The 27,657-nt window shown below is 43.3% G+C and overlaps 1 protein-coding gene and 1 long non-coding RNA gene across 9 annotated transcripts in view; one reads left to right on the top strand and one right to left on the bottom strand.

Moving 5' to 3' along the window:
* The window catches only part of LOC130275436 (uncharacterized), a 59,328-nt gene extending 48,821 nt beyond the window's left edge, over positions 1–10,507 (bottom strand). For 2 of the 3 annotated variants that reach the window (XR_008844778.1, XR_008844776.1), the window contains exons 1-2: positions 10,376–10,507; positions 8,162–8,358 (exon numbers count right to left, since the gene is read on the bottom strand). This is a non-coding gene — a long non-coding RNA (uncharacterized LOC130275436). Of the gene's footprint in view, positions 1–438; positions 718–8,161; positions 8,359–10,375 lie in introns of those variants that run through there. The other variant, XR_008844777.1, reaches the window with a different exon arrangement.
* NTNG1 (netrin G1) overlaps positions 1–27,657 on the top strand; it is a 330,399-nt gene that overhangs the window by 145,703 nt on the left and 157,039 nt on the right. For all 6 annotated transcript variants that reach the window (XM_056523403.1, XM_056523401.1, XM_056523402.1 and 3 more), the window contains one exon: positions 14,570–15,210. In XM_056523403.1, the coding sequence (XP_056379378.1) occupies positions 14,570–15,210 (641 nt within the window). The remainder of the gene's footprint in view (positions 1–14,569; positions 15,211–27,657) is intronic.

Genomic DNA, 27,657 nt, shown 5'->3' with positions numbered 1-27,657 from the left:
TCCGGCGTTCGTTAAGGGCGTCGGGTGCAGCTCCGGAGACCACGCCCCCTCAATGCAAGTCTATGGGAGGGTGCTGACAGCAGTCACGCCCCTCCCATAGACTTGCATTGAGGGGGCATGGCAGTGACGTCACGAGCCTCCACCCCGCGTCGCCAGTCACCTGGCACGGAGCAAAGTTTGCTCCATGCACCTGATGTCTGGGGTGCCACAGCCGAGGTTGCGGGAGTCCCCAGCGGCGGGACCCCCACGATCAAACATCTTATTCCCTATCTTTTGGATAGGGGAGAAGATGTCTAGGGGCGGAGTACCCCTTTAAGAAAAGGCAAGGGTGGACATATCTATAGCAACTTATTCCCTTACTTTGAGAATATTGGCTACGGCTACATTTTATTTTGTCTTTTTGACTTTAACGATTTAGAACCCCAAGAACACACACAGCTATTAGATATCACTTTAGTCGTGTATGTACTTTCAAAGATTAGAAATCCAATCTTAGTAAACAGCCTTAGGTGTCTTGACAGAGTTTACAAGAGAACGTATTCCATGCTTTATGAGGATTTGCGTGGTGGTTCCATATCGAGAGCCATAATACTGAGAAATGCTGGAAAGCAGATCTATTTTAATCACTGCAGAATTCTTAGAATTTCTGGAAAAATATGTTTCACAATAACGTGACTGCAGTGAAAGTCTTTGCTTCCATAGCTCAACAGGGTTAACCTAGAAAAAAAAAAACTGGGAAAAGAGAGAAAGAAGGAAAGTTCACAAGGGTGACATTAAGGCTGAATTCTTTCATTTTATCTGTTTGCTTTAAAATTCAGCGACATAAAATATGTGTATGAAATATTTAACAGGGAGAGCAGACTTCATTAAAATCTGTAGCCAAGAATTCGTGTGGATGTGAAGAGAAGGATGTGTGTGTATTCATATATAACCCTCTCACCCCAACAGCGGGGGGAGACGTAACCATATACTGTAATTAGACAGAAGAGGAAGGAAATAAATGGGATGACTTACAGTAGGACTGAACAGCCATGACCGGCCGGAGGGGTTATTGTCTCCCCAGTGAATATGGAAATTGTTAGAAAAGCAAAATTGAGACGGTCGAAACGGTTAAAACATCTGAATACATCACTTTTGAACAGTAACTGAATTTTGGAGTATCACAGATAATATGGGTACAAGGTTTACAGTCTTGGTCATTGAACATTATATATTGAGCTTTGGAATAGTAGCTTTTTATACTGTACATGCTTAGGAACATAAGACTATACTATAGATATTGGTGAAATACTGAGGCTAAGATGTATAGTCTATAACAGGGAACCTACTTATCTTTACAAAACCGGTATCTTATGTGGAAAAGGTGCTCCCAAGGTACCAATTTTTACTCCAATGTTTACACCAGCATCCCTATTGGCTCATGTGATGGACCTGTAGGCACTCCATATACTATTTCATGGTGCCTCAGGTGGGCACACAGCACAGATCCTCTGTGGCCACACATAGCTTCCATGTTGGTTCATATGATGGATCTGTAGGCACTCTGTATGCCTTATCATGGGGCTTTAGGTGGGCACACAGCACTGACAGTCTGTGGCTGAATACAGCTTTCCTATCGGTTCATATAATGGAATTGTAGGCACTTTATATGCCATTTCATTGGTGCCTTAGGTGAACATGCAAAACAGACCCTCTGTGGCAGTATACAGCTTCCATCTTGGTTCATATGATGGATCTGTAAGCACTCCAATGTTTACACCAGTGAAAGACTTTGTATGGACCACACAGCATCCCTATTGGTTCATGTGATGGACCTGTAGGCACTCCATATACCACATCATTCATGATGCCTTAGGTGGGCACACAGCACAGAGCCTCTGTGGCAGTATACAGCTTCCACGTTGGTTCATATGATGGCTCTGTAAACACTCCGTATGCCATATCATGGTGCCTTAGGTGGGCATACAGCACAGACCCTCTGTGGCAGTAATCAGCTTTCCTATTGGTTCATATAATGGACTTGTAGGTATTTCATATTCCATTTTTTGGTGCCTCAGTAGGGTGTGATATGGTAGCAGACAATATCCTTATTAGTTCACATCATGGACCTGTAGGCACTCCACATTCCACTGGATGACGGTATCATGGGGGCAAACTGGACAGATCCTGTAGGATAGCAGACAGTGTCCCCATTGGTGCACACGATGGACCTGAAGGGACTTAATATTCCCCTTTATGATTACTCTGTGAGTCACATGGCACTGGCACAATATGGAAGCTCACTGCATCCCTTTTGGTCTTAGATGGATCGGTAGGTTCTTAATGTGCCACTTTACATTGCACCTTTAGAGCACCATATTCTCCTCTAGGAGCAGAAGCTGACGTTTGACATGTCATATAGATGTCAAAAGTTTTGAATGGTCAGGGTCTGGGTGTCCAGACCTCCACCAATGGCTTCACCAACTTGTCTAAGCACTTCTGTCCCTGTCTTCCTACTCACGGCACAGGACAGGCTCCAAAGACTAAAAGGGGTTGTCCAGGAAAAAACTTTTTTTTTTATATCAACTGGCTCCAGAAAGTTAAACAGATTTGTAAATGACTTCTATTAAAAAATCTTAATCCTTCCAATAATTATCAGCTGCTGAAGTTGAGTTGTTCTTTTCTGTCTGACAACAGTGCTCTCTGCTGACATCTCTGCAGAGGTTTGCTATGGGAATTTGCTTCTACTCTGGAAAGTTCCCGAGACAGGTGTCATCAGAGAGCACTTGGACAGAAAAGAAGAACTCAACTTCAGCAGCTCATAAGTACTGAAAGGATTAAGATTTTTTAATAGAAGTAATTTACAAATCTGTTTAACTTTCTGGAGCCAGTTGATATCTAACAAAAAAGGGTTTTCTGGATAACCCCTTTTTAATATAGAGTCCATCTTGTGCGGCAACGAGCATGACAAGAAGAGAACCTCTTAGCTGAACGCTTCTTCTGCCTCGTTCTAATAATTGAGTGAGACATATTACATTTGGAGACCACGTGTTTGAGTCCTACACAGAAACAGAATACTTTCAGGAAGTGGACCTAACATAATCACTAGTGGACTACGGACAGCCCAGTGAAGTCAATGGACCCATTAAAAACATGTCAGGCTATAGGTCAGCAAAACTTTTTGACAGGTTGCTTACAGATACCCCAACATGAGGCAGAATGGGCCTCATCCAAACTTTCACCACGCCTCTTTCATCACAGTGAACTATGTAGAGACAGTACATTCTAGGCACATATGTGAATGTGTAGTGAAGAGCCTATAACAACAAGGAAAGTATCTCTTCAGGCTTCAAGTCCCATTAAAGGGGTGCTCCGCTGCTAGACATCTTCTCACCTATCCAAAGGATGTCGGACCCCCTCAAACTCCAGCAGCATCCGGCGTTCTAAACAAACACTGGGTTCCTGTGACAGTGGTCGTGACGTCACGGTCACGCCCCCTCTTGACATCACACCACACCACCTCCATCCATGTCTATGAGAGGGGGCGTGTCGGTCGACACGCCCCCTCCCATAGACATGAATGGAGGGGGCGTGCCATCATGAGGGGGCATGGCCGTGATGTCACAATCACGGCCTCCAGCTCCAAGCGTTCTGACCAAAATGTTCAGAACGCCGGAGCACTGTCGTACCCCTTTAATCTCCATGGAGCTTGCAAAAATGCGTGCTGCAAAAATAACCTCCATCGAGGTGAATGGAACAGATGGAGATTTCGGCAACAAATCTGCCACGTGTGAATTCATCCTAACAATAACAGCCTCAGTAATACATTGCGCGCTCGTAACGCAGCAGTTTCTTCAGTAGATATTACTTTGACGAGAATACTGCAGAACGCGGATGATGAAGTAGATCCATAGCCGAATGTAGCACAGAATGAAACAACAATGGAAAGCTCGATAGATTGCAAATACCTCGGGTGGAAAATTGTGCTGCCGGTGGTGAATTGCATGTGTTGGCTTATTACTAAGAAGGGAATTCATCCTTTACCATCGCCCTGGTGCACTGAAGCCTGCGCCATCTGTATTCAGCCTTCTCTAGTGACGGATATGAAGACATGATATTGACCACAACTCTTCTAATTCTTGTAGCGCAATAAAGGAGTGCGCGGTGTGACCTACCACACCTATGGCGTGCATTTATTTGATTCCTTCTTTAACGTCTGTCAGCGCATCAATCCACCCCCAGTCCTCGCCCTCCTCACTATTACACCTGCCTCTCATCGATTTTCCTCACATTTGCTGTGAGATTCTAATTTGCTCGGTATTGATTTCAATAAAAGCATTTGGCTGATGAAATTAGGAGCAGGAGGCCTCTCTCTTCTTCAGTTTTTTTTCTTTGTTCCTGAAGGACGATCTCGTCTTTCTTGTCACCTCGCCGGTGTCTTCACCCTGACAGTTTTTTAATCTCTTTCCAAGACTTGTCAAAACTCATCTCTAGCATTTTTTTTTTTTGTGTGAGAAAACCTTGCAGAACCATTTTCTCTGTTGCGGAGCTTCCCCGACGTCCTGTGATGGATAAGCCTACATTTGGGTGAAATAGGTTTTCACAATATACAGTTTATCATACCCGAAAACTGTTCCCGCACCTGAGAACTCTCACTGAGGCAAAGTTCGGAAGCCAAGAGTTTTAGGATGTCAGTATCACCCATGAAGGTAACAAGACGCATCTCATTTATCAAAACGATCTGAATCGTTAAAAAGATTATATAAATATATTGTCACGTACCTGGATGCGGATGTCACGGAGCAGGTAGTGGATCCTCTACCTGTGTGGCTGATGACTCGGACCGTATCGGGGAGCGGAGTCTAAGGTGCCGCTGGTCTTCACCAGACCCCGCCGCAAAGCAGGATGGATTTGATGCGGCAAGCGACACCCAGGTCGCTACCCCCCAATACGGCTTGACCACACAGGTAACTGGGCAAGGTGAGGTACAGGAGGATGAGACAGAGGCGTAGTCAACGTAGCAGAAGGAGCTTAGTGCCAGAAGCAGCAGAGCGGGGTAAGTGACGGGCTGGGATTCACATGCGGGCGCATCCCGTGATGCAAATGCCAGCCCCGCCGAGTCAACGTAGCAGAAGGTCAGGACAGGCGGCAAAGGTTCATAGTCAAAAAACATAGTGGGAAGGTCTGGGTACACGGGTATGGCCCACAGGCTATAGGAAGTGCTTTCTCTCAGGCAATAGGCACTGAAGATTCGGTGGGGGGGGGGGGGGGTGTGGGAGGTGCAGGAACTTATAATGTGTTGTCAAGTGCACATACTAATTAAGAGCTTACTGGCCCTTTAAATTACAGAGCTCCGCCGCGCGCCGTAGGAGACGGGGATGAGCGCGGCGGAGCTTAGTGCCAGAAGCAGCAGAGCGGGGTAAGTGACAGGCTGGGATTCGCATGCAGGCGCATCCCGTGATGCGAATCCCAGCCCCGTCGACAGACGGGGACCCCAGGACACTGCGCTCACGGCCGGAGCTAGCGGCTGGAGCACAGCACGTGACATATATATATATATTCTCCCCTATATACAGATTGTCCTTCCTTACTTTACTCTTGGCTAGACATATCTCAAGCTGACAGCCATAATGGTTGAGTACTCTGCCAGGAGTTCTTAAAGGAGTACTCCGGCCCTAGATATCTTATCCCTTATCCAAAGGATAAGGGGTAAGATGTCTGATCATGAGGGTCCTGCCGCTGGGGACCCCAGCGATCTCCGTGCTGCACCCGCTCCTTGCCGGATGACTTGCGATGTGGTGCAAAGACTTGTGACATCACAGCCGTGCCCCGCTCATGATGCCACGGCCACGCCCCCTCAATGCAAGTCTATGGGAGGGGGCGTGACAACCGTCACGCCCCCCTCCCATAGACTTGCATTAAGGGAGCATGGCCGTGATGTCACAAGTCTCTGGCCCGCATCGCAAGTCATCCGGCACGGAGCGAAGTTCGCTCTGTGCACCAGATGTCTGGGGTGCCGCAGCTGAGATCACAGGGGTCCCCAGCTGTGGGACCCCTGCGATCAGACATCTTATGCCCTATCCTTTTTTATTCCAAAAACAGAGGACTCAATGTGGATTTGAGCTTCTTATCGCATTATCAAAACTTCCTCTAACCTGTGCTGGATTGTTTTCTCACTATGTTCTGCTTAATGAATTGTCTCCCCCCTCCCTCCCCCTTTTCCTCATCCTTATCTATGTAATTTATGTTCCAATAGCTGGGCAATTTATGGCCTATCTTAGTGTGAATTCTCCACATCTATTGTCTTAACCCCTGCATATTTGTGAGATGTAACCTGTGTCTTCTGCCTGTGAGCTTAGATTTGCTTTGGACTTGATAAAGGGAGAAATCCCGAAAACTTCTCTCCAAAATTCTCTTAGAGTCCAATAAAAAAGGTTATTACAAGATACGGCAACATTTTTTGATTTTGCATCTGCATCACTGGACTAATACAGCTACTCAAATTTACTATATATATATATATATATATATATATATATATATATATATATATATATATATATAATTATTATTACTTTTTTTTTTTCATTAAGAAAATCTTACCAATACATTTCAAAGGTTTTATTCACATTTCTGTTGATATATATATATATATATATATATATTTTTTTTTTTTTATTATTTTTTTTTTATACATAACATGTTCCAATAGATCCATTTTGGCGCTGTTTTTAGCCTATAGTTAATAGATTTCAAAAACAAACACATGTTCCATTTTTGCAAAGTTTGCAGGGTGTTTGCTACAACTTTTACGTCTGTATTTTAACAACATTATCAAAACAGCAATAAAATAGTTAATACTTAAATAACAAAAAAAAGGGGACAAACTCAGGTAAAAATCTGATCTTATGATAAAAAACAGAACAAGAAAATGAACACATTTTAAAAATATATATATTAAAAAAATTTGAATAAATCCTAATACTGCTCTTTCTCCCAAAAATGTCCCTGGAGAGAAATTGAGAAGTTTGCAGAGATACTTGCTATAGGGTTTATTTTGTATACGTGTTTTTGTTGGCCTTTTTGAAGATAAATCTATAGGGATAAAAAAAAACATGCCTAGAGCCCGGCCCGTATTTGCAGCTAGGATGATTCTTTGTGCGTCTGAATTTTTTCATGTAGATCTATCACAAATACGCTACAAAACAAGTATTTTGTTGCAGATTCCCTGTGAATCTCACTCCTATACCCCCATTACCATTACTTAAAGGGGTACTCCGCTGCTCAGCGCTTGGAACATACTGTTCTGAGCGCTGGAGCCGGCATCGGGAGCTCGTGACATCAAAGCCCCACCCCCTCATGATGTCACGCCCCACCCCCTCAATTCAAGTCTATGGGAGGGGGCATGGCACGCCCCCTCCCATAGACTTGCATTGAGGGGGCGGAGCGTGACGTCATGGGTGGCGGGGCTATGGCGTCACAAGCTCCCGGCGCCGGCTCCAGCGCTCAGAACAGTATGTTCCAAGCGCTGAGCAGCGGAGTACCCCTTTAAAGGGGTTCTCCACTGCCCTGTCTTCCGGAGCTCCGCTCGCAGTGTCCGGAAGTTTATTACTCTGGACGCTGTGTGCGGGCTTCCGTGTTCGAGGCCGCACCCTCGTGACATCACGCCCACCCCCTCGTGACGTCACGCCCGCCCCCTCGACAAAAGTCTATGGGAAGGGGGCATGACATCATGAGGGGGCGGGCGTGACGTCACAAGGGGACGGGCGTGACGTCACGAGGGGGCGGCCTCGAACACGGAAGCCCGCACACAGCGTCCGGGGTAATAAACTTACGGACGCTGCGAGCGGAGCTCCGGAAGACAGGGCAGTGGAGAACCCCTTTAATGATATACTGCCCTGCTCAACACTGCCGCCCTAGGCACAGGCCAACAAGTGTCTAATGGTAAATACGGCCCTAACAAACGCATACTGAACCACAAAAATGTTTTACTTCTTTTCATCTTTAATGGGATTCCCAAGCGCAAAACCCAAAGGGCAGATAGATATGACTGTAAGATGTCATTTTGCTTCATTGTAGAGGAAGAACAGGAGAGAACCTGAGACCCTTTCTGTTATATATTAATAACTGACTGAAGGTAGGGTCCCAAAATGGGACTATTTGATAAAATTGGAAGACTTACGTTCATTCTTTACAGTCGTGTAGATCTACGATTTAGATGACAACAGGGTACGGGCAGGGAACAATGGCTGACTTGTAAGATCATGTGATCAAAAGGGCAAAGATGATGTATTCCTTCTGAGGGCATAATCCATAATTTATCCCTGCGCCGAGTCCACAGCTGGATGTCGCCACGAGTACAATGGAACATCCTTGCCTCTAGTGAAGGGAAAAAACTAAACATGTAACTCTTTTATTGGCATTTTACCTTTTATAATAAAATAAAATAATAATATTTAAGGGGTATTCCAGGAAAAAAAACTTATTTCTATATCAACTGGCTCCAGAAAGTTAAACAGATTTGTAAATCTTAATACTTCCAATAATTATCATCTGCTGATGTTGAGTTGTTTTTTCTGTCTGGCAACAGTGCTCTCTAAGGGCATCTCTGCTTGTCTCGGGAACTGCGCAGAGTAGAAGAGGGTTGCTATGGGGATTTGTTTCTACTCTGGACAGTTCCCGAGACAGGTGTCATCAGAGAGCACTTAGACAAAAAAGAACAACTCAACTTCAGCAGCTCATAAGTACTGAAAGGATTCAGATTTTTTAATAGACGTAATTTGCAAATCAGTTTAAAGGGGTATTCCAGGAAAAAACTTTTATTTTTATTTTTTTTATATCAACTGGCTCCAGAAAGTTAAACAGATTTGTAAATTACTTCCATAAAAAAAATCTTAATCCTTCCAATAATTATCAGCTACTGAAGTGGAGTTGTTCTTTTCTGTCTGGCAACAGTGCTCTCTGCTGACACCTCTGCTTGTCTCGGGAACTGCACAGAGTAGAAGAGGTTTGCTATGGGGATTTTCTTCTAAATCGGTTGGTTCCCGAGACACGTGTCATCAGAGAGCACTTAGACAGTAAAGAACAACTCAACTTCAGCAGCTCATAAGTACTGAAAGGATTAAGATTTTTTTATAGAAGTAATTTACAAATCTGTTTAACTTTAGTTTTTTTTCCCTGGATAACCCCTTTAAGGATTCTGTATGGTAACATCCGGCTCTGCTCTTACAAAACAAAACATATATTTATCATGCTTTCTCTATTATAAGAATTACTTTGTTGCTCATAGCAACCAATCATGGCTCAGCTTACTTATCATTTCCATAGTGTGAATAAGCCCTTATAGTAAGATTCTCTTTGTTGCCCATAGCAACCAATCACAACTCAGCTTTCATTTCACGTATTGCTCTGGTAAAATGTAAAGTGAGCGAATCCGACTACAAAGGCTCGTTCACGCTACCGAAATGCGATGTAAGCTGAGCTGTCATTGGTGGCTATAAGAGAATCTCACTGTAAGGGCCTATTTATACTATGGAAATCTGCTATGCGCTTCGTCAGGCCCCTGAAAAGTTATTCTTACTATAAGGGCTCGTTTACACTACGGAAGCTGAGCTGTCATTGGTTGTCATGGGCAACAAAGAGAATCTAGGGCTCGTTGACGCTACCGAAATTCCGCCTGAATTTCCACAAGGACACATAGGAGGAGATTTATCAGAACCTGTGCGGAGGGAAAGTTTACCAGTTGCCCATAGCAACCAATCAGATTGCTTCTTTCATTTTGAAAAGGGCCTCTGAAAAATGAAAGAAGCGATCTGATTGGTTGCTATGGGCAACTCTGCAACATTTCCTCTGGACAGGTTTGATAAATCTTCCCCATTTAGCCTAAACAATTCCTGACAGGGTATCACAAAATCGTGTTTTTTTTTTTCTAAGCTAGTCATGTGGGGCACACATTTTGGCATATATTAAATCATGAGGAAAGATATGGAAGGACACATCCCTACTGTATGTTCTGCCCGAAAATAATACTAGATAAGTACCGTATATACTCGAGAATAAGCCGACCCGACTATAAGCCGAGGCCTCTAATTTCACCCCAGGAAAAGTTATTGACTCGACTATAAGCCTAGGGTGGGAAATACATCACCCACCCCCCCCCCCCCCCATGTCATCATCCAGACCCCCGTCATCATCCCCGCCTGTCAATCCCTTCATCAGTGGTCTTCAACCTGTGGACCTCCAGAGGTTGCAAAACTACAACTCACAGCATGCCCGGACAGCCATCGGCTGTCCGGGCATGCTGGGAGTTGTAGTTTTGAAACCTCTGGAGGTCCGCAGGTTGAAGACCACTGCGCCTTCGTCATCATCCAGACCCCCCCTTTAGTTTTCTACTCACCTCCCCTCGGTGGGAAGGAAGGGTGAGCTGGTCCAGGCCATCTATGCTGCAGGGACCGTCCGGAGGGGAGGGTTAGTCGTTCCGGGCTGTCCTTTTTCACCTATGCGGCAGGGAGGCTGCGCATGAACGTCCCTGTGCGTCGTTGTCAAGGCAACGTCACTAGTCTGGGGCCGGAGCAGAGAAGAGGTGAAAAAGGACAGCCCGGAACGACTAACCCTCCCCACCGGATGGTCCCTGCAGCATAGATGGCCCGGAACAGGGGAGGTGAGTAGAGGGGAGGGGAGTAGAAAAGGAGGGGGGGGGGGGTCTGGATGATGACGAAGGCCGCAGTGGTCTTCAACCTGCGGACCTCCAGAGGTTTCAAAACTACAACTCCCAGCATGCCCGGACAGTCAATGGATAATAATTTTGGCGAAAATAAGAAAAAAAAAAACACTTTACACACAATTATGAAGGTGCGCGCCAGTTAATAAATTAAGAATTTTTTTTTTATTATGAAATTTTTTTTATTTTTTTTATTTTTTGCATTGTGTAATATCACAGTACATAATCAAGTAATTCTATACCCCCTCCTGCCCGTGTGTGTGTGTATATACGGGAAAAACAAAATGTCATTGTTTAATAAAAACATAATGGAAAATTCACGTAAGGATCAATACGCTGTCTCTGTTCTTTTTTGAACACAATTTATTTATAAAGGCGTCTTGTAAATAAAGCATCAGGATCAGAATCTGCTTGTTCGGCCTCCTCCAGAGAGAGCTAATTGCCGCTGATCTTTCTGTACGCAGCCTCGCATTGATGAAGCTTCATTTTCCTCTAAGAAGTACGATGCTTTCGGATACTGAAACTAAAAAAAATAAAAATTTAAAAATTTAAAAAAAGAGATGACAGCGCCTCCTAGTGCCCTAGATAAAAAAATTAAAATTGGGGCAGATAAATAAATATCTGTCTAATTCAGTGTTTCCCAACTAATGAGCCTCCAGCTGTTGCAAAACTGCAACTCCCAGCATGCCCTGACAGCCAACGGCTGTCAGGGCATGCTGGGAGTTGTAGTTTTGCAACAGCTGGAGGTGTGCTGTTTGTTTTTCAATCAACTGGCGCAGGAAAGTTAAACAGATTTGTAAATTACTTCTATTTAAAAATCTTAATCCTTCCAGTACTTATAAGCTGATATATGCCCCACAGGAAGTTGTGTAGTTCTTTCCAGTCTGGCCACAGTGCTCTCTGCTGACACCTCTGTCCATGTCAGGAACTGTCTGGAGCAGGATAGGTTTGCTATGGGGATTTGCTCCTGCTCTGGACAGTTCCTGACACGAACAGAGGTGGCAGCAGAGAGCACTGTGGTCAAACTGGAAAGAACTACACAACTTCCTCTGGAGCACACAGCAGCTGAAAAGTACTGGAAGGATTAAGATTTTTTAAATAGAAGTAATTTACAAATCTGTTTAACTTTCTGCCACCAGTTGATTTGAAAAAAAAAAATAAAGGGTTATCCTGGAAAAAAAAAAAAAAAAAAAAATATATATATATATATATATATATATATATATATATATATATATACATTTCCTGGATAACCCTTTAAAATAGTTTTTCAAATCAACTGGTGGCAGAAAGTTAAACAGATCTGTAAATTACTTCTATAAAAAAATCTTAATCCTTTCAGTACTTATGAGCTTCTGAAGTTGAGTTGTTCTTTTCTGTCTAAGTGCTCTCTGATGACACGTGTCTCGGGAACCGCCCAGTTTAGAAGAAAATCCCCATGGCAAACCTCTTCTAAACTGGGCGGTTCCCGAGACACGTGTCATCAGAGAGCACTTAGACAGAAAAGAACAACTCAACTTCAGAAGCTCATAAGTACTGAAAGGATTAAGATTTTTTAATAGAAGTAATTTACAAATCTGTTTAACTTTCTGAAGCTAGTTGAGATATATATATATATATATATATATAAAAGTTTTTTCCTGGATAACCCCTAATGCTGTCTAAGTAGTAGGGACACAGAAAGTACAATATGTCGACGGAAAGAAATGGACGACTGTCAACTCTGTCACCACGAACATTGATTTGTCCCCTAAGTACATATTAGTCATTGTGTTGAATGTCACCAGTGTCGTAGTTTGGGAGTGAGAATTAGAAGATCAGATTAGGAATAGTGTTGCTCGCGAATATTCGCAATTCGAATATTATTCGCGAATATCGCATATTCGCGAATTCGCGAATTTCGCGAATATAGCGCTATATATTCGTAATTACGAATATTCGTTTTTTTTTTTTTTTTTTTTTCTTCACAGTACACATCACAGTGATCACCCCTCTCTGCTTCCAGCTTGTGTGGTGTAAAGAAGGCTGTAATACTACTGTGTGAGACTGGCGTGCGAAAATTCGAATATGCGAAAATTAGCATATGCTAATTTTCGCTTATGCGAATTTTCGCACATGCTAATTTTGTACATGCGAATTTTAACATATGTTAATTTTCGCATACGCGAATCTTCGCGTATGCGAAAATAAAACGATAATATAACGAATATGCGAATATTCGCGAATATATACGAATTTTCGTCCATATATTCGCGAATATTCGCGAATTCGAATATGGCCTATGCCGCTCAACACTAATTAGGAAAGCTGAGCCCCTTATACTGTATTACCGTGTTACAAAGGAAGTTACAAAATAGACCATTTTTAGGCATCTATTATAAATTTACGGAAGAGTTAAATTGCCGTTTCTAACAATAATGGCCAATCTAACACGTATGAAAACTAGACCTCATGTTGGATGTCTTTTATATCAGATAATCGAACCAACAATCCAATAGTACAAGGCCTAATAATGAACGTTTATAAATAGTCTTAAAAATACCCACTCAATTGTAAACCCACAACCAAAACGACAACGGCCAGCACAGACTGGTTGTACCGGACTTGAACATATCAAGTCTAATTATTTATAAGTAATTACATAGATGATGATCCTAGCATAGGTAGGATAAATGTATGGTTTTACATGCTACTACCAAAGCTTCTCCCAACGCCTTTCTATCACAGTTTGTGGTGTCCTCAGGGGAGACTGCAAGAAACCTTTTGCACAACACTCTATGGCATTTATATTAAGTCCGGCCTATAAACCTGAATGGGGTGGGAAGATCAATTGCTTCCACCAAATCCCCTATGTTAAATTGTCACACCCTCTGTGCTACATCATTGTGGTTATAGGTATTAAAGGGGTTATTCAATGTTGGAAAATGTATACATAAATGTTAGATCGCTGGAACCCCATGCGATCTCCTGCCCAGCGCTCCATCTCTCCTCAATCAGGGGTCGGCACGCGCCCCCCCATTCATCTTTATGGGAGAGCCAAAGCGCTGTACTCGTGTATCTCCGGCTCTCCCATAGAGATGCATAGAGGGGGCACGTCGACCCCTGTTCCGTGCATGGGGACAGCCGTGGCACCAGGCAGGAGATCACAGGGGGTCCCAGCAGCCGCTACACTCCCCTGCCCCCTCGCGCGCAATCTGACACGTATCCCCTATGCTTTAAATAGGGGAAACATTTTCCTACACTGTACTTCTGTTGTAACCACAAGCTGATCACTTAAGTAACTGTAGGAACAAGTAATCTAATTTAAAGGGGTACTCCGCTGGAATTTTTTTTTTTTTTTTTATCAACTGGTGCCAGAAAATTAAACAAATTTGTAAATTACTTCTATTTGAAAATATTAATCCTTCCAGTACTTATCAGCTGGTATTTGCTCCACAGGAAGTTATTTTCTTTTTAAATTTACCTTTCTGTCTGACCACAGTGCTCTGGAGTTCTTTTCAGTCTGAGCACAGTGCTCTTTGCTGACAACTGTCCATATCAGGAACTGTCCAGAAAAGGGAGAGGTTTGCTATGGGGACAGTTCCTTATATGGACAGAGGTGTCAGCAGAGAGCACTCTGGTCAGACAGAAAGGAAATTAAAAAAGAAGAAAACTTCCTGTGGAGCAAATAGCAGCTGATAAATACTGGAAGGATTAAGATTTTTTTAATAGAAGTAATTTACAAATTTGTTTAACTTTCTGGCACCAGTTGATTTAAAGAAAAAATGTTCCCCTTTAAATTACTCATAATTTGACAAATATTGAAACATTTACCATTAACATCTATGATTCCTTTTTTTGTTGAATTTAATATTTTTATTATCATTTCAGGGTAATCCATACATGTGCAACAACGAATGTGATGCCAGCACAAAGGAGCTCGCCCACCCTCCCGAACTCATGTTTGATTCAGAAGGCAGGAACCCCAGCACATTTTGGCAGTCTGTGACATGGAAGAACTATCCCACCCCCTTACAGGTCAATATTACATTGTCTTGGAACAAGACCATCGAGCTTACCCAAAACATAGCAATTACCTTCGAATCCGGAAGACCCGAGAAGATGATCTTAGAGAAGTCTCTGGATTATGGCGTCACATGGCAACCCTACCAGTTCTATGCTGCGGACTGCCTGGACGCATTTCGAATGGAACCCAAATCAGTGAAAGACTTGACTGCAAGTACTGTCCTAGATATTATATGCACAGAGGAATACTCCACCAGTTACGCAGCGCACGCTAAAACTTTATCCTTCGAAATCAAAGACCGGTTTGCAATATTTGCCGGACCACGCCTCCATAATATGGCTTCACTCTACAGTCAACTGGACACCACCAAAAACCTGCGGGATTTTTTCACAGTGACTGATTTACGGATTAGGCTTCTCAAACCAGCGACAGGAGCCACGTTTGTCGATGAAAGGAATCTGGGAAGATATTTCTATGCTATATCCGACATCAAGATATATGGCAGGTAAGAACGTGTTCTGTGAAATTCAATGGTCATGGACGTAAAGTTGTTTTCAAAATAAGTAATGTTACCATTCTATGCAGCAGGATAGGGGATAAGATGTCTGATCGCGGGGGGGGGGGCGCTCCTAAGACCCCACACAATCTCCCTGCAGCACCCGTATTCTATGCGGGTGCTGCATCTCGAGTTTTTCGGAAACCTCCGGGTTTATGGGACTGGGGACGTGACGTCACGCCACACCCCCTCCATTCATGTCTATGGGAGGGGGCGTGACTACCGTCACGCCCCCTCCCATAGACATGAATGGAGGGGGCATGGCGTGACGTCAAGTCCCCAGTCCCGGACACCCGGAGGTTTCCGAAACTGGAGATGCAGCACCAGCATAGAATACGGTGCTGCAGGGAGATTGCGTGGGGTCTTAGGAGCGCCCCCCCCCCCCCCCCCCCCCCGCGATCAGACATCTTATCCCCTATCCTTTGCATAAGAGATAAAATGTTTTTGCCCGGAATACCCCTTTAACTATGAGCTTAGTAGTTGAATTTAAAGCATGTATTTTGCCTGTTGGAATTCAAGGGGGTGTCTCAGGATCTCATTTATAACTTAGGGTGCCATCATATATGTCCACCAATCCGGTCTGTAATGAGCTTGATCACCGGCCACAACTGATGTCACAACTGATGGCAAAGTGCAGTAGTTGTGTATGAGTCCAGTGTCCAGTTATTTTGAGAGGCCGGAGGAGAGAATGCTGCATGATGCGTTCCCCCTAAGGTCCGTCTGGTGATCCAGCGTCTTAATTGAGGGGCCGGATAAATCTGGACTGTCCAATTTTAATGAATGGGATTAGTTTGATCATCATTTTCAGATTAAACTCACTGGACAATAAGTGACAGCACCTTATATCCCCCCAAGCACTTCACTACTGGGTGTTGTGTGAAGTGGGTGGGTTGTGTCAACAGGGCATATATAATGCTATGACTACTGCATGCAGGCAAAACCATGTCCGTATGTGGTGGTGGCCAATGGCTGCATGATGTTTATGCAACCCAACTAACGTCATGCAGCCATTTGTCACCCCATGTAGGCACAGTTTCACCTGCATGAGCTAGTCGCAGCGTAATACATGCCCCAACAACATGGTCCACCTTCTTTAGAGGGGTACTCCACCCCTAGACATCTTATCTCCTATCCAAAGGATAGGGAATAAGATGTCCGATCGTAAGGGTGTCCGGCCACTGGAAACCCCGCGATCTCCGTGCCAGCACCCAGGCGTTCTGAGTTAGTTGAATTTAGCATAGGATATTCTAGGGGACATATCTCATGACCTACTGGACATATTTAAGTAAGTGACCCCTTGTTGGACTCCTGTTCACCCACACTATAACCCAATGTATTTGGTTTGGTGGGGGTCAACAGGCTGACAGTTTTCCTTTAAAAGAGATACAATGGGGAAGTCACAGGATAGGATAGGGGATAAGTGTCTGGTTTTGGGGGGTCCGACCCACCTGCACGGGGCCCAGCAACTCACCCATGTTTGGAGCGCTCTGGCTTCTTATCAGAGATGAGCAAAAGTGACGGACCAGAGACGGGACCCCAGCCGGTGATTGGCTCAGCAGACCGTCATGCCCGCTCATCTCAGAAGGTGGTGGCCAGAGTGCTCTGAGGATGGTTGAGTTGTTGGGCCCGACTGCTGTGATCGCCCTCAATCAGACATTTATCCTCTATCCTGTTTTCTTCTTCACGGTAGAGTTCATTTGCATTATATTTCCCATGTAGTGTTGCCTGTACATCTCCATATACCAACTGTGTCTCTTCAATGAGAACTTGTGCTTGTACTTCTGTTTTCCTCGGCTTAGATTATTTCTCTACCCTCCCTATGATCTTTCATCCCCTTACGAGACTACGCAAGCATTTTGGGTAATCCAACCCTGAGTATGTTTCAAATGCGCAAATCCTACGTACAACATGCGTGATTGTACCAATCCATGTATATCGGGAAAAAATGTTATTCATTTTTTAAGCCTAAGACACTCTGCGTGTTGGATATAACTTCTCCCCATATAATATCCTGGGCAGGTAAGAAAATAAATACAAGCAACGTATCCTCATGTCTCCTGGGTACGTGTTCCTGCCAGGCGAGGATTAGCAGCTTATCTAGGTATGCTCTGTGGACGGATTCAGGTCCTGAACAAAATGTTTCATGCCGAACAGTAAAAAAATGCTGTCTTTCCCATCAGGGTGGGATTAAATTCTGGAGAGCCTTTTTTGCAACGGGGGACTGGACAGATAACAAGGATTAGCTGCTATGATACTAGAGGCTGGCAACAGCCCATTAAAATATATGAGCTATCAAAATTAGCCCTTTCGCTGCCAGATGAGCAATACCACGCAGAATTATTAAAACGCGCTTCAGTCGGCAAGCGGCTTAGGTAGGATAATGAAATTAGTGTGTTAATTGCATGGAAAATGAAAAAGAAAATGTTCACTTAAACAGAAATTTAGTTCAATGTGTGATAATTCTGAGAGGAATATACAAGTAGAAATGGGGCAACACCAAGAGATAACAAATCATTTTTAATAGCTTCGCGGTGAGAGACAGACGAGGTAAAATGGGGAAGGATGGTGAAATGGGGAAAAAAGGCCAAAATAAGAAGAGGAGGGAAAAATTAAAAAGGAGATATAGTAGCTGCTTTACTTGGCCCCCTCATCCGAAAAATTAAGTAAGCCAAGTTTTGGCTGGTTCTCACTACCTGGTACAGATGTATTCTGCCTTAAACTCTCTAAAGTACTCTATAGAAATGTTTTATCTCATTTTTATAGAAATTATGGCTTATTAATAAAAAGACCACTAGGGGGTCCCCATACAATCCAGAACATAACCCTGTCCGGCTGCATCATCATCTTTGTCCCAGCTGAGGCACAAGCTGGGACAAAGTCCACAAAGTGAGGGAGGGGCTACCACTCCTCTGTGCTCACTCCTGTCCTGTCGGACTGCAGCATGAAAACAAACAGGAGGGGGTTACAGAGCAGCCTGTAGTGATTGGATGAAGAGACCCAGCACAGCACAGTAGACTCAGGGAAGACGTCAATGAATTGTGAATGAGGGAGGGCTATTTTACCTTGTCCACTTCGATATATACAATCTCCTAATCATTTTGGGGCCACTGGGGGAGATTTATCAAAACCTGTGCAGAGGAAGAGTGGTGCAGTTGCCCATAGCAACCAATCAGATTGCTTCTTTCATTTTCCACAGGCCTCTAAAGAGGCCTGTGGAAAATGAAAGAAGCAATCTGATTGGTTGCTATGGGCAACTACACCACTCTTCCTCTGCACAGGTTTTGATAAAGGCCTGTGGAAAATGAAAGAAGCAATCTGATTGGTTGCTATGGGCAACTGCACCACTCTTCCTCTGCACAGGTTTTGATAAATCTCCCCAACTGAGTATCTACTTTTGTCTGAAGCTTTGCATGTTTGCTTCTGGCTCTTCTCCCTGCCTGGAGAACATGGCTGGATACAGGCTATGCCAGGAATACTATGTTATGTGTCTCTGATGTTATGTGTCTCTGGTGTTGTGTCCTCTGGGCACAACATTGCATCATATTGCACCTGATATCAGTAACGACACTTACAGCGCCTCTCTGTTCTATTTTTTCCTACACTGCTGAATCTAATGTGTGTCATGAGATTCCCCTGTTAGAAAGAAAGCATGATTTTTTCATACTCTGTTGTGAGTTGTTTATGCTATCTCTGACAATGTGTGGCCACCTAGTGGTGGTGAGGTGAATAGCAGCCTGTTGAGGCTTTTGCTGGCAGATTTTGATCTTGTATTGTATTAAATCTGTAGAATTAATAATTTGAATCTTTAACCAGATTCAAGGCAACGTTAGGGTAAAGAATTTTGGAAAAAGAAGCCCTATTAGTTGATAATAAGGTCAGCCTGCTCCAGCCCCCACAACCGGTCATTGAGACTAACCCAGTGGTATGAATGCAGGGGTATTGATGATAAGGGTGACAGATTTTTAGATTTGCTATTACATTTACATCATATAAAGGATCGTTCCTAAGTAGTTAAGTAACATATGTCATTGAAAGCCCGGAATTATGTCTTTGACACATTATAGCTAATTCAGCATTTGGCAGGACCCAGTTGGAAGTCAGTGCTCACCCTGGTTACAGATTTATTTGGTGGCCTAGATACCGATATCTAGGCCACTATATATAAATCAATAACCAGGGTTGGCACTGACTTCCAACTGGGTCCTGCTAACATGTGCAGACGTAACTAGACTGTAGTCCTACATGTAACATAATAAAACAGCAGCATAAGGAATGGACACTAGAGAGTCACATATCATCGTACCCTGTGATGTGATCAGACAAGGCTGAGATATGTATAATGTCCTGCAGCAGTTCTCATCACCCTGCTGCTTCTTTCCTGCTGTAGATCTGTGGCTCCAGCTGTTCTCTTTCCAGCCTCTCCTATGGTCACATCTATTTAGCCACGTCTCCTACTTTAGTTTCTTTCCTTTTCTCCAACCAGTCCCAGACATTGAGAGGGGCCCCACATGTGAGATTAGACTAAATGGCCTTAAAGGCTACCTGCTAGTGGGTGCACTTTGGCAATAAGCTATTATGGAATAAGGAAAGCTTTGTATATTCCTTTCATGTGAAGACAACACAGACCCTGTTCCACAGTGACAGAAATGGTGGTTGGGATCGCTAGGTTTCCCCAAAGTACCTGTCATGCGGATCTGCCAGGTTTCAGAATGTGCATATCTCATCTAGGGAAGGATGGGTGAGATAGAGAAATCCTGGATAGTATAAAATCCCTAGAAGACCAGAGCTTCTAAAAAACATTTGAATTTTATGGAATGAAAGGTAGGTTGGTAGTGGGGTCTTTCATTTCCTTCTTGGCCAATCTAGACCCCTCTGTAAAACAGTGACAGGAATGGAGGTCGGGTCGCTATATTTCCCCAATGAACCTTTCATAAGTATCAACCAGGTTTCATGAAGAGCATATTTCATCCATGGAAGGGTGGGTGACGTGCTGGAAATTCTGGACAGTGTGAAATCCTTAATAGACGACAGCTGCTAAAGAACCTTTTGTAAAGTTTGCTTTCAGGCATTGCTTTTTAAATGAGTACTCAGCCCCTAGACATCTTATCCCCTATACATTATCCCCTTTACAAAGGATAGGGGATATATGTCTGATTGTGGGGGTCCCACCGCTGGGGACCCTCGCGATCTCTCCTTCAGCACCCTCATTTCTCAGCTGCACAAAGCGAGGATCACTCTGTGGCTGATAACGGGCAATGCAGGGAACGGAGTATCATGACGTCACGTCCGTCCCCTGCATCGCCCGTCCTCACCACAGAGCGATACTCGCTTTGTGCAGCTGAAAAACAGGGGGTGCTGCAGTAGAGATCGCGAGGGTCCCCAGCGGTAGGACCCCGCGATCAGACATCTTATCCCCTATCCTTTTGGACAGGGGATACGATGTCTAGGGTCGGAGTACCCCTTTAAGGAATGAAGGGCAGGTAGGTAGTGGAGCTTTTAATTCCCTTCCTGGCTAGTCCAGGCTTTCAGTGTGACCAAAATCAGCATAGGTGCTGAAGACAGCTTGTCACCTTGTCCAGACTTCATATAAACAATAGAGAGGATATAAAGCACAACATGAGTGAGATAAGGATGATGTCATTGAGATTAAGTTAAGGTTTGCAGTCTCAAAAAGGATTTGTATGAGTAGCAGATTTTTGTGACTATTTGTTGGGTGGCTAGTAGTAAGCCACCTATATAGATAATGAAGATTAATGTGAGTTAGTGCTTGGACAAGCAGGATTTACTTTATAGACTGTGCCTGCATGTAAAGGTTCTCCTTTTTTGTACATTGAAAAATAAAAACGGGACTTCCAAATCACTATCACTGACTGCTGTTTACCGTTATATGCCTGGCTCTATGGAGCTAATCTCTTTCACCTCTTTCAAGCTCTTAGTTAAAGGGGTTATCCATGAAAAAAACTTTTTTATATATATCCACTGGCTCCAGAAAGTTAAACAGATTTGTAAATTACTTCTATTAAAAAAAATCTTAATCCTTTCAGTACTTATGAGCTGCTGAAGTTGAGTTGTTCTTTTCTGTCTAAGTGCTCTCTGATGACACCTGTCTCGGGAACCGGCCCGATTAGAAGCAAATCCTCATAGCAAACCTCTTCTACTCTGTGCAGTTCCCGAGACAAGCAGAGATGTCAGCAGAGAGCACTGTTGCCAGACAGAAAACAACAACTCAACTTCAGCAGCTGATAATTAGTGAAAGGATTAAGATTTTTTAATAGAAGTAATTTACATATCTGTTTTACTTTCTGGAGCCAGTTGATATAAAAAAAAAAGTTTTTTCCTGGAATACCCCTTTAAATACTTTGTATCTAGACTACAATAACCATTATTCAGTTACTACCCACATACACCCTGGCTTTATCTATAGGCATCATATAAATAAATGGATGCCTCAGACCCATGGCCCTCTAGACTCTACAAACTGCAGCTCCCAACGTGGCCTGTAGTTTTGCAACAGCTGGAGAGCCACAGACTATGGAACCAGGGCGGGCTCTGCCTATAGGCATAATAGGCAGCTGCCTAGAGCGCCAAATGCTCTTGATGGGGGCGCTGCTCTGCCCGCCACAAGAAAGTTTGACAGCCAGCATCCGAACCACATACTCCATACCACCATAACCCCCTTCTGATGTGTGTCACCCCAGTAGTAAGGAGATTACATGAGGAGGAGGTTCGGTACAGTGTGTCACCCCAGTAGTAAGGAGATAACATGAGGAGGTTTGTTACAGTGTGTGACACCAGTAGTAAGATAATTACATAAAGAGGAGGTTTGTTACAGTGTGTCACCCCAGTAGTAAGGAGATTACATGAGGAGGAGGTTTGTTACACTGTGTCACCCCAGTAGTAAGGAGATTACATGAGGAGAAGATTTGTTACAGTGTGTCACCCCAGTAGTAAGGAGATTACATGAGGAGGAGGTTTGTTGCAGTGTGTCACCCAGTAGTAAGGAGATTACACGAGATGGAGGTTTGTTACAGTGTGTCACCCCAGTAGTAAGGAGATTACATGAGGAAGGGGTTTGTTACAGTGTGTCACCCCAGTAGTAAGATAATTACATAAAGAGGAGGTTTGTTACAGTGTGTCACCCCAGTAGTAAGGAGATTACATGAGGAGGGGGATTGTTACAGTGTGTCACCCCAGTAGTAAGTAGATTACATGAGGAGGTGGTTTGTTACAGTGTGTCACTCCAGTAGTAAGGAGATTACATGAGGAGGAGGTTTGTTACAGTGTGTCACCCCAGTAGTAAGGAGATTACATGAGGAGGAGGTTTGCTACACTGTGTCACCCCAGTAGTAAGGAGATTACATGAGGAGGAGGTTTGTTACAGTGTGCCACCCCAGTAGTAAGGTGATTACATGAGGAGGAGGTTTGTTACAGTGTGTCACCCCAGTAGTAAGGAGATTACATGAGGAGGAGGTTTGTTACAGTGTGTCTCCTTAGTAGTAAGGAGATTACATGAGGAGGAGGTTTGTTACACTGTGTCACCCCAGTAGTAAGGAGATTACATGAGGAGAAGATTTGTTACAGTGTGTCACCCCAGTAGTAAGGAGATTACATGAGGAGGAGGTTTGTTGCAGTGTGTCACCCAGTAGTAAGGAGATTACACGAGATGGAGGTTTGTTACAGTGTGTCACCCCAGTAGTAAGGAGATTACATGAGGAAGGGGTTTGTTACAGTGTGTCACCCCAGTAGTAAGATAATTACATAAAGAGGAGGTTTGTTACAGTGTGTCACCCCAGTAGTAAGGAGATTACATGAGGAGGGGGATTGTTACAGTGTGTCACCCCAGTAGTAAGTAGATTACATGAGGAGGTGGTTTGTTACAGTGTGTCACTCCAGTAGTAAGGAGATTACATGAGGAGGAGGTTTGTTACAGTGTGTCACCCCAGTAGTAAGGAGATTACATGAGGAGGAGGTTTGCTACACTGTGTCACCCCAGTAGTAAGGAGATTACATGAGGAGGAGGTTTGTTACAGTGTGCCACCCCAGTAGTAAGGTGATTACATGAGGAGGAGGTTTGTTACAGTGTGTCACCCCAGTAGTAAGGAGATTACATGAGGAGGAGGTTTGTTACAGTGTGTCTCCTTAGTAGTAAGGAGATTACATGAGGAGGAGGTTTGTTACAATGTGTCTCCTTAGTAGTAAGGAGATTACATGAGGAGGATGTTTGTTACAGTGTGTCACCCCAGTAGTAAGGAGATTACATGAAGAGGAGGTTTGTTACAGTGTGTCACCCCAGTAGTAAGGAGATTACATGAGGAGGAGGTTTGTTACAGTGTGTCTCCTTAGTAGTAAGGAGATTATATGAGGAGGAGGTTTGTTACAGTGTGTCACCCCAGTAGTAAGGAGATTACATGAGGAGGAGGTTTGTTACAGTGTGTCACCCCAGTAGTAAGGAGATTACATGGGGAGGAGGTTTGTTACAGTGTGTCACCCCAGTAGTAAGGAGATTACATGAGGAGGAGGTTTGTTACAGTGTGTCTCCTTAATAGTAAGGTGATTACATGAGGAGGAGGTTTGTTACAGTGTGTCTCCTTAATAGTAAGGTGATTACATGAGGAGGAGGTTTGTTACAGTGTGTCTCCTTAATAGTAAGGTGGGGCGTGTCAAAGGGTGGAGCCAATGGGCAGAGTCAAGGTGGTGGCAAAATTAGCTTTTTCCTAGGGGGGGCAAAAATCCTTGCACCAGCCCTGTATGGAACCCTGTAATAGAAAATACCATTATAGAACTGGATAACTATAAGACTACTCATAGCCCTTCCCTAAGGCACAGCTTCCCAACCAGAGTGCCTTCAGCTGTTGCAAAACTACAACTCCCAGCATGGCTGGACAGCCTGGGAGTTTTAGTTTTGCAACAGCTGAAGGCACTCTGGTTGGGAAGCACTGTCTTTGAGGTTTCCTCATCGTGGGGTTCTTCCTTTTCTGTGTGCTGAGGATGACTCTTTGTGAGTTGAGGATTTGCCATAGGCTGCTGGGAGTTGTAGGTTTGCAACAGCTGGAGACACCCTAAGCCTAAGGAACTAATATATGTACCATTTACCATTTAGTATATTACCTATACACACACAGATACATATATATATATACTTTGTAACTGGAGCCGGAGCTGATTTTAGGGCATGCTACCTGAGAAGGTGGTGTGATGAGCTGCTTTGCACATATATATATATATATATATATATATATATATATATATATATATACATATAATCGTCGGCCCTTCCCAAACTTAGTTCCGAACTCCAAGGAGACCAATATCTGTTTTCCGGGTGAATAAGCCCAATGTGAATTGTTAATCGGGTTGAGATGAATAGATTGGAATCTGGCGAGCTTTCTCCTCTCCCTGGGAAATAATAAATCAGATTTTTTCTTTCTTTTTCTTTCCCGTCGTCTTTAAGAGCCGCCGGTTAATAGGAGGAGAGTGAAGTGTTACCAGACGCATTAAGTTATGGTACTTGTCGTAATTAACCGCTGAATCAAGATGGATCTCATTCGCCCGGAAGGTCAACAAGTACTTTACTTGGCGAGCGCTTACAATAGAAGGAAACTTATTAAGTTATTTCCCTTCACTTTAGTGTCCTGTGTGTTTGCCATTGTAAAGAATTGAAATGTGGATAAATGTGCAATAGCTGGTGGAAGCACATGGTGACGGTAAATGGTTTTCCGGGGAGGTCTGGAGATTTTATAGAGAATTATTTTTTTCAAAATATATTTTTAAAAAAACCTTAGTGTCTGAGTTCATAAAAATTATTTCTTAGTAGGATTTCACCTTTGGAACAGTCAAAAACATGAGCAGTATGAATGGCAGGGCCCAGGGCTCAAATCCTGCAGGAATGCATTGAAACTGAGTTCCTGCACTTTTTCACAGCAGGAACACCGTTCCCATAAGCAGTGGAACACTTGGGTAAGTTCCCACACTTTTTTTTCCCAGGACTTGACCCCTGGTGTTGTCCTACTAAGGGTTAATGAACATAACAAAGAGTGGGATTGGAGTTTATTAACCCCTTCATGACCCGGGGTTTTTCCGTTTTTGCACTTTCGATTTTTCCTCCTTACCTTTAAAAAAACATAACTCTTTCAATTTTGCACCTAAAAATCCATATGATGGCTTAATTTTTGCGTCATCTATTCTACTTTGTAATGACATCAGTCAATTTTCCCAAAAATCTACGGCGAAACGGAAAAAAAAATCATTGTGCAACGAAATTGAAGAAAAAACACAATTTTGTAAAATTTGCGGGCTTCCGTTTCTACGCAGTACATTTTTCGGTAAAAATGACACCTTCTCTTTATTCTGTAGGTCCATACAATTAAAATGATACCCTGCTTATATAGGTTTGATTTTGTCGTACTTCTGGAAAAAATCATAACTACATGCAGGAAAATGTATAATTTTGAAATTGTCATCTTCTGACCCCTATAACTTTTTTATTTTTCCGCATGAGGGGTGGTATGAGGGCTCATTTTATGCGTCGTGATCGGAAGTTTTTAGCGGTACCATTTATGTATTGATCTGACGTTTTGATCACTTTTTATTAATTTTTTCATGATATAAAAAGTGACCAAAAATACGCTATTTTGGACTTTGGAATTTTTTTGCGCGTACGACATTGATTGTGTGGTTTAATTAACAATATATTTTTATAACTCGGACATTTCCGCACGCGGCGATACCATATATGTTTATTTTTATTTACACAGTTTTTTTTTTAAATGGGAAAAGGGGGGTGATTCAAACTTTTATTAGGGAAGGGGTTAAATGATCTTTATTCACTTTTTTTTTTTTGCAGTGTTATAGCTCCCATAGGGACCTATAACACTGCACACACTGATCATTGTTATCCCATAGGGACCTATAACACTGCACACACTGATCTCTTATACTGATCATTGTTATCCCATAGGGACCTATAACACTGCACACACTGATCTCTTATACTGATCATTATTATCCCATAGGGACCTATAACACTGCACACACTGATCTCTTACATTGATCACTGGTTTCTCATAGGAAACCAGTGATCAATGATTCTGCCACTTGACTGCTCATGCCTGGATCTCAGGCACTGAGCAGTCATTCGGTGATCAGACAGCATGGAGGCAGGTAGGGGCCCTCCGGCTGTCATGTAAGCTGTTCGAGATGCCGCGATTTCACCGCGGCTATCCCGAACAGCTCCCTTAGCTTAATGGCATTAGTTTACTTTCACTTTAGACACGGCGTTCAACTTTGAACGCCGCATCTAAAGGGTTAATAGCGCGCGGCCGTGGCCCCGCGTTACAGAATGGGAGTCGACCCATGACGTACAAGTATGTCATGGGTCGGGAAAGGGTTAAAGGAGCACTCCCCTGAAAAACATTTTTTTTTTTTTAAAACAACTGGTGCCAGAAAGTTAAACAGATTTGTAATTTCATTCTATTTCAAAATCTTAATCATTCCAGTACTTATCAGCTGCTGTATGCTCCAGAGGAAGTTATTTTCTTTTTTAATTTATTTTCTGTCTGACCACAGTGCTCTCTGCTGACACCTCTGTCAATGTCAGGAACTGTCCAGAGCAGGAAAGGTTTGCTATGGGGATTTGCTCCTGCTCTGGACAGTTCCTGACAGGTGTCAGCAGAGAGCACTGTGGTCAGACAGAAAAGAAATTCAAAAAGGAAATAACTTCCTGTGCATCATACAGCAGCTGATAAGTACTGGAAGGAATAAGATTTTTAAATAGAAGTAATTTACAAATCTGTTTAACTTTCTGGCACCAGTTAACTTAAAAAAAAAGTTTTCCAGTGGAGTACCCCTTTAAATAAAGCGAAGAGCCACAAAGTATTGGCGGTGCACCCAGAGTTTATTTATTACATAGATCAGTGTTTCCCAATCATGCTGCCTGGAGGTACACTGGTTGGGAAACACTGTCGCCTTATAGGTTTCCTCCATGGGGGGGGGGGGGGGGCAGGTTCCTCTTCTGTGTGTTGGAGGATGACTCTTTGTGAGTTGAGGATTTGCCACTGGCCAGGCTGGGAGTTGTAGTTTTGCAATAGCTGTGGGCACCATGGTTGGGCAACACAATTTATTTGAATGGCTGCTGTATAATACTATGTCTCCTCCCCACAGCAGCAGCTGGTGATAACAGTCAATACCGGCAAAAAAAATCATACGTCCCCATAGAGGTCAGAATAGGGCAAATTAAAACATACTTCTTTGGTGAAAAGTAGTATAGTACTAGCATGTAAAGATAGGTATAATTTAAAGTGTACCTGTCGTTAGCAAAAAACTTTTTAATATAATAATGTAGATAATACCATTTTATATATATATATATATATATATATATATATATATGTTAATAAA

The sequence above is a fragment of the Hyla sarda genome, chromosome 6 (assembly GCF_029499605.1).
Source record: "Hyla sarda isolate aHylSar1 chromosome 6, aHylSar1.hap1, whole genome shotgun sequence".
Classification (NCBI taxonomy): domain Eukaryota; kingdom Metazoa; phylum Chordata; class Amphibia; order Anura; family Hylidae; genus Hyla; species Hyla sarda.
The sequence above is the reverse complement of the archived record's forward strand: the minus strand, read 5'-3'. Positions and strand labels throughout refer to the sequence as shown.